The sequence below is a fragment of the Salmo salar genome, chromosome ssa20 (genome assembly GCF_905237065.1).
Source record: "Salmo salar chromosome ssa20, Ssal_v3.1, whole genome shotgun sequence".
Lineage (NCBI taxonomy): Eukaryota > Metazoa > Chordata > Actinopteri > Salmoniformes > Salmonidae > Salmo > Salmo salar.
Genome location: NC_059461.1, coordinates 43,856,934 through 43,864,547, shown reverse-complemented (window position 1 = coordinate 43,864,547; position 7,614 = coordinate 43,856,934). Strand labels below are relative to the sequence as shown.

Sequence of the window (7,614 nt, the reverse complement as noted above, 5' to 3'; positions counted from 1 at the left end):
GTTGAGATGTGTCTGTTACTTGCACTCTGTGAAGCATTTATTTGGGCTGCAATCTGAGGTGCAATTAACTCTAATGAACTTATCCTCTGCAGAAGAGGTTACTCTGGGTCTTCCTTTCCTGCGGCGGTCCTCATGAGAGCTTGATGGTTTTTGCAACTGCACTTGAAGAAACGTTCAAAGTTCTTGACATTTTCCGGATTGACTGACCTTCATGTCTTAAAGTAATTATTGACTTTTGTTTCTCTCTGCTTATTTGAGCTGTTCTTGCCATAATATGGACTTGGTCTTTCACCAAATACGGTCATCTGGCTTTAACGCATTAAGAAGGAAAGAAATTCCAGAAATGTACTTTTAACAAGGCACACCTGTTAATTGAAATTCATTCCAGCTGACTACTTCATGAAGCTGGTTGAGACAATGCCAAGAGTTTGCAAAGCTGTCATCAAGGCAAAGGGTTGCTATTTTGAATAATCTGAAATATATTTAGATTTAATTTTTGGTTACTACATGATTCCATATGTGTTATGTCATAGTTTTGATGTTTTCACTAGTAAAAATAACAAAAAAACTTGAGTAGGTGTGTCTAAACTTTTAACTGTTACTGTGTCAATATATATATATTTTAAGACCCCCTGATTGGGTAGGGCAGTATTCAATCTGGCAGGACCTGGCTTCGCCTCGTTTTGTATATCATATGTAGATCTTATGTTCTCCCTTCATCAAGCATAGCCTACCACCCCTCTCCCACATTCCCAGATTTTCTGTTTAAGTATTGCAAATTTCAATATTCAAATGTAAGTTGTATTCCCAATTCAGCATGTTGCTGACACTTGTAACCCCCCCAAAGAAATTCTCCTTTTCTCCCTCACCCATCAACAACACTGACAAAGAACACACAGGTAAACCTAAAATATTTTTATTGACAGAATATTTAAAAGCGATCCCTTTCCACTCCATCCTACCCTGTTAACAAGGCAATAATGAATTCATGCTAAGGCTATAAAAAGTAATAGAAATGACAAAACGACACACATTCTGCAAGGCTTGCCGAGGTTATTCGTAGTTACAGTATGAGCATCATCTCAATACTGCAAAGACAGGATAGAGGTTCTCTACTACACCCAGTGCAGGAGTGTTATAATCTGTGTGGTTCTGGTCCAAACAGTGTCAATTAGCGGATTGACAACACACACATAAAAGATTCACTGGGTCAGGGCAAAGAGAATGCAATCTTGTTCAAATCACAAAGACATTGTGCTCAACAGGCATCTTTTATGTCACCATAATAATAATGTAGAACAGTCGCAGGACCTCCCCTCCCCAACAGCAGATGGCACTGGCGACCCCTTGTAGCTTCACCATCAGTGCAAAAGGGCTGTGACAAACAGTAACAACAAACTGAAGTTAACAGCAATCAAAAGAATCATGATAATAAAAAGTCAGAAGTAAGAGAGTTAAGAGAGGGACTAGGCTGTAGACATACAAGGCCTTTAAGAAGGGGAGATACCCTCTACCTTTAAGCAGGGTTAGTTCTACCTTTAAGCACGTCCTTTTGATTGCCCAGTGAAAACACTGAGCAGCACCATTTCTCTCCTAGAGTCTTATGTCCCACTAGGCCCCACAGATCCACCACTTGTGCCAGGGTCCAGGGTTTAAGGGTGCATTGGTTCAAGTCACAAGAGAAAGGATTACAGATGTTTCAAGCCGCAAAAAAAATCAACAGCAAAGTTAGTCAGCAATGATGGTAAAACACGAGTGAATATACAATAATACATTTCATACAACTACATACAGAGTCAGTAGAAAATAAAGCATATTTTACCACTGTAAATATATGTATATATAGATATATTCTATAAAACAGACCAGTTATGCTATGAATATAGCTACATATAAAGCTTTATTTCTTATATATTACTAAAGACAGTACAGTATCAGTGGTTCCCTGACCATTCCAGCTGAAATGGCTTCTGAGCAAGCATCTCCTCAGGGCAGCCCTTGCCTTATACCAAGGACATGATGCAACCGTAGAATTCTAATTCCATGGTTCGATGCTGCACCCCTCTACAGGCTGAGCGGTAAGCTCAGGGTGGGTAAGCAGAGGAAGAGGGTGAGACCACGGAGGGAGCGGTCAGATGGCTGGACCCCTTTGGGAGCGTCCTCCCCTCTCCTCATCTCCAGGGCATGTCTGTGCCTCCTGTACCCATTTTAGCCTTTCACAGAGATCTTGTTCTCCACGGCAGCCAGCATGGAACAGAATCGAGAGTTCTCATTGGCCAGCAGGTTGGACGGCTCGTCAAACTCCACCACCTAAATGAAATGGAGAAAACAAAACAAAACAAGGCTTTAGGGATTCCTTGGAGCATAAATGTGGGGTATCACTACATAAATGTTGATTTAGTAAGACCTAAAAGCCTTCCAAGCCCATTAGCCTGTTGTAGAGACAAGAAATGTGAATGTATGCAACCTCATTTTCCGTCTCTGTTTGACCGACCCGAGATTCGAACCCTTGTTTAAAACAACTTTGCGACCACAAAGCAGCTTCCTGCCCTACTAAAACCATGCTTGGGTTGAGCTACAGGGCAACACAGCTTCTGGACTCACTAGCTAGCTAGTTCTGCTACACACATAGTACTAGGCGAGTGAGTGTACAGTAGATGAGCTTGTGTTGTGTGTACCTGTCCCTGGTTGAGCACCATAATGCGGTCACAGTTGAGTACGGTGTGCAGCCGGTGGGCTATGGTCAGGGTGGTGCAGTCCTGAAAGGCATTGCGGATTGTCTCCTGGATCAGAGAATCCGTCTCCGAGTCCATTGCTGCCGTTGCCTCGTCCAAGATCAAGACCTGAGAGGGGAGGTGGCACCGAGAGCTAAGTTAGAAAAGTGCTGTGACCATAGAAGACTAAAGTTCTCTTTCTACCCACAAGCTTGACTACCCAGAAAACTATTGGACGTCAACACACATGAAAATTACAATTCTCTCAATTCCCATTTTGAAGGGTACCTTGCACTGTCTGAGTAGGACTCTAGCAACACAGAGCAGCTGTCTCTCTCCCATGGAGAAGTTCTCTCCATTCTCCACCACCTCTGAATCCAGCTTCAGGGGCAGCTGAGACACCTGGAGGGATGGACAGAGAGAGGGAGAGAGTACTGAATCAAAGACAGGAAATTAAACATGGATCTAATTTCTCAGTCCTGTGTTACCTCTTCCCTTCTGAGCCTCTGTACCTATAACTCCACCCCACCTGCTGGTACACAAGCATCTTTCTAAAAACCAGTCATCTAGTATGAGCATACTCTCTCGTGTAGTCTCTTACTCTGGACAACCGAGTTCCGGATACTCACACACTCCTTCATGTGTGTCCGCTCCAGAGCGTCCCAGATCAGCTCCTCGGCATATTGGTTAAAAGGGTCCAGGTTTGACCTGGGGGTGGATACAGGACAAGGACAACTTCAAGACAATGCATGGACAGTCACCAGAATACAGTGGATGGGACTAAAGGAAAAATCCCTTGTGCCAACTCAGCAAAACCACATCTGGGACCACCAGGCGAGTGACAGTGTTCATGTACAGTCAATAGTACAGTGAGCGTTTGAGTGGCGTGCCCACCTGACTGTGCCGCTGAACAGCACAGGCTCCTGAGGGATAATGGACAGCTTGCTGCGGAGGTCGGCCAGGCCGATGTCACAGATGTTGATGCCGTCCATCTTGATGGAGCCGCCACAGGGCTCCACCAGACGGAACAGAGCTACGCCCAGAGAAGACTTCCCTGGGGACAGAGCAGGGCAGGGGGGGCATACTCTGTAAAATTAGAATTATTAACATTCGCGAGCCATAAAATAAATACAGAGCTAGCTAAAACTACATTTAAAAATTTGAAATGTAGGTTTCAATAGGAATTAAGTGAAAATTACCTCGGTCCTGGATATATAACACAAGATTATATTATGTATAAGTAGGATTTTCAGATACATGATCAAACAGCGCACGGCTTCGAGAAATGTTTCACTGACTGTTTCCACTGACCTGAGCCCGTCCGGCCCACTATGCCAATCTTCTCCTTGGGACGGATGGTGCAGGACACCTTCTTGAGAACAAGTGGCAAGTTGTCTCTGTACCTCATCTCCGTCCCGTCAAACACCACCTCGCCCTCCTGGGGCCAGTCTGGCGGGGGTGCCTTGTTCTTGATGCGGGCCGGGGCCTCCAGCGCTAGAGACTGGGGGAAGGCAGGGCAGACCGTTTTAGGGTTCATTATAATAATAATACTGCACTTCATTTCTTTAGCACCTTTCAAATGTATACATTGCAGCCCAAAATGCTTTTAAAAAAGTGCAGGAAAAATAACTCTGAAACTCTAGGCCTCAGCTATAAGATGTGTCTTCTTAGGGTTTCCTAGTTTTAGAATGATGAAAACACGCAGCAGCTCACAGTGGTAGTGAGACAACATATGCAGTGAGAGTGCAGTGCCATGTATTAGTAGTGTAGTAACCTCAATGTAGTGGTGAATTCTCTCCACAGAAGTGAAGCGAGCCTCAGTTTCAGAGGCTAGTCTGACTGTGAACTGGAACAGCCCTGTGAGCTGAGAGAAAGAGGGGGAGAGGGATAAGACATCTATCAAATTAAATGCATTAATGTCATCTATACTACTGTAACCATGTACTCCTCTTTTAACCAAGTATTTATAATATCATTTGTCATTTCATATAATGGATCTACGCAGCTCTGTTTAGATATATAACAACCAATCAAGGGAAAGATGAGTGAGGAATGGAAGGGAAAGTGGAGTGACAGAAACAGAGGAGATGATAGAGGAAGTAACAGAGAGTAAGGGGGGATAGACAAGGGGAGTAATACCAGTAAGTGAAGAGAAAAGTGATGGGAAGAAAGGCAGAGGAGAGCTGTGGTGGTAAGAGAAAAGCATATATTTTATAATATATCTGCCACTGAAGCAGACACTTTTACCCTAAACCATTTACAGTACAGTGAATGTACTGCATACTGTATGTAAATGTGATCCCTGCATGAATTTAACGTACAACCTAAGCATTGCTGGTACCAAGCGCTTACCAACTGAGCCAAATCATGTGTATAAAGTGATAATGGCATCAGTGCAATGTAAAAAATAATAGGGGGGGGGGGGAGAGAGACCAAATCACCTTTAAGTAACGTCAAACCAAACATTATTTAAGTTGATTTGGCCATGAAATTGGGAAAATTGTATGGATGCCCCATCATTCCCCATTGATTTTTAGATAGCTAGCATCTAACTAATTTAAGTTAAAGTTAAGATTCCCCCCTCCCGTAGTGACAGATTTGTTAATAGGAGGAGCACTGACCTGCACGGCGTAGGAGATGGCCAAGCCGGCGTAGGCCGGAGGGATCTGGCCATGCATGAGGACTATCATGAGCGCTGTGATGCTGATCAGAGCCACACTGATGACGTCCAGCCGCACGGCCAGCCAGCGCATGGCACAGCTGAACAGGTAGAAAGGAGCCTGGTTCTGATCCAGGAGCTCCTGATACCTGGAGACCACAACCAGACAGACAGACGGGAACCTTGAGAAAAAGTTCAACTTTTGGATGCTTGGTTTCTTGCTTTAGTCATCAAGGAACTAGGATACTTAAAAAGGGCTATGTGGAACTTTGTCTCTGGGGGTGCTCTTGAGCCAAAAGTGATGCCCTAAATGGACAGAAGAGACATAAATGACCTCACTGTACAGAAAGGGTAAAGCCTCCCCATACTCACGAACAAAGGCATATTGGTTTGCCTAGAACTAAGGAATTGTGTGATTACATGAGATAATAAATGGATTAATATATCATATATGAACCACAGAGACAACATTCAAGCGAACATATGACGTAAACAATTATAGACTAAACTTCCATAGTGCATCTTTAACGAGACTGATCTGAGGGTTTTGGTGGAGCATGTTTTCCAGTCCAGATCTAGGATCAGCTTCCACTCACCCCACACTAATCTTTAACTTCTCCCCTGAGTCAGATTAACTCTTGGACACCATTTTTATGTCTCTGCATCCAGTATGAAGCAGGGATGGGACCAAGTCACAATTTTGCAAGTCCTAAGCAAGTCTCAATTTTTTTGAATTTCGAGTAATCAACTCAAGTGTTTTATGCCAATTTCAATGCAATTTTTTTATTTCCTGTTTTTCTTACACTACACTATATAACAAACTTGAGTCAAAGATCATGTTAGATTTATTTTTTTAAATTACTATTACTGATAGAAAGGCAATACAAATGGCACCAATGGCAATAATTGTAGTCTTAAGGCTCTTAAGTTTTCAACAACAACAAAATACAATCCAAAAAGTTGTATTGTGACAATACAATAACAACAAGTGCAACCTTCAGAGCAGCCATTGTATGTCCTCTAAGGGCTTTTATGCTACATTATCAGCGTTCATTTCATCTCTCTCTTACAATGCATTGCTTTTGAAACATATGAAATCACCCGTTTGTGAGCGAAAGAGCCGCAGTATGGTTGAACACACGCTCCACAGGAGCAATTGATGCAGGAACTGCCAAGACCCTCATCGCCACTCAGAACAGTGGAAGAATTGTGTTTCTGAACAGCCCAGAGGTTGTTCTGTCCTTCGCAAATGTCAAGGTAGTGGCTGAACTGAGATGCTGGAGTGGCCACACACTTCTCTCCTTTGTCTTTAGCGACATGCTAAAAACACCCCCTGACTCCTCTCCCAGAAAACAGTCCTCCTCAGTGGTGGTCAGATCCACAGGTTGCCCAGTCTCTGAAGCCTCTTGCAGAATTCAATTATATTTTTTTAAAGACAGAAACAAAAAAGGTTAGTCTTACTATTTTTAGTAGTTTACCATTTAAATTAAAATGCTGTATAAATTAAATTAATTAAGCTAAGTATTAATTATATTGGTAAACTTTGACTGTTTTTATGATAAAAAGACACGCACCTTCCACCATTTCAGTCACCTTGTCCTTAATTCCACCATCCACCAGAACGTGTTGTTCCAGCCACATCAGTGTAAAGGATGGATCACAGCTGCTTGAAGATGGACATGGTCTGAGAAGGGTGCCATCTTGACATTGATGAAGATTCTAAGAAATCTCCTGTTCAGTGATGGTTGGAGACTTTGAACCAGGTCAGTAAGGTAGCTCACATGTGGTTTCTGCATCTCCAGATGATGGTGTCGGGGAAAGAATGCAAGGAACCATTGCACTGACTGTGACAACTTCTGTGCTTGGGTAATGTCTGTGGTTTCTGCAAAAGGCTGAATAAAGTCGCCCAACTCTTTCAGTAGTTTCCACACTATCAATGAAAATATGACTTCCTTATGCTCCTCCTCTTCAAGCATCCGACAACTTGAGGTAGTTGTAATGGAGCACTGCTGTCACCTGCTTCAGTCTGGAGTTCCAACACATTCACTGCAGCAGGAGTTCCCCTCACTCCAAACACCCTCAAACACCTCTGTAAAAGTGGTGCTAGTGTGGGGTTAAAAAAAAAATGTATATATATATATATTTCACCTTTATTTAACCAGTTGAGAACAGTTGAGGCCAGTTGAGAACAAGTTCTCATTTACAACTGTGACCTGGCCAAGGTAAAGCAAAGCAGTGCGA

The 7,614-nt window shown here is 43.0% G+C and overlaps 1 protein-coding gene across 7 annotated transcripts in view; it reads right to left on the bottom strand.

Annotated features, from left to right (window-relative positions):
- Nucleotides 1-900: 900 nt before the first annotated feature.
- Nucleotides 901-7,614, bottom strand: part of LOC106580650 (ATP-binding cassette sub-family C member 5) — a 58,517-nt gene continuing 51,803 nt past the window's right edge. For 6 of the 7 annotated variants that reach the window (XM_014161943.2, XM_014161941.2, XM_014161942.2 and 3 more), the window contains 8 exons: nucleotides 5,336-5,522; nucleotides 4,489-4,578; nucleotides 4,026-4,215; nucleotides 3,609-3,768; nucleotides 3,344-3,422; nucleotides 3,003-3,116; nucleotides 2,679-2,843; nucleotides 901-2,310 (listed from right to left, as the gene is read on the bottom strand). In XM_014161943.2, coding sequence (XP_014017418.2) covers nucleotides 2,209-2,310; nucleotides 2,679-2,843; nucleotides 3,003-3,116; nucleotides 3,344-3,422; nucleotides 3,609-3,768; nucleotides 4,026-4,215; nucleotides 4,489-4,578; nucleotides 5,336-5,522 — 1,087 coding nt within the window. In that variant the 3' untranslated portion in view covers nucleotides 901-2,208. Of the gene's footprint in view, nucleotides 2,311-2,678; nucleotides 2,844-3,002; nucleotides 3,117-3,315; nucleotides 3,423-3,608; nucleotides 3,769-4,025; nucleotides 4,216-4,488; nucleotides 4,579-5,335; nucleotides 5,523-7,614 lie in introns of all 7 variants that reach the window. The other variant, XR_001322932.2, reaches the window with a different exon arrangement.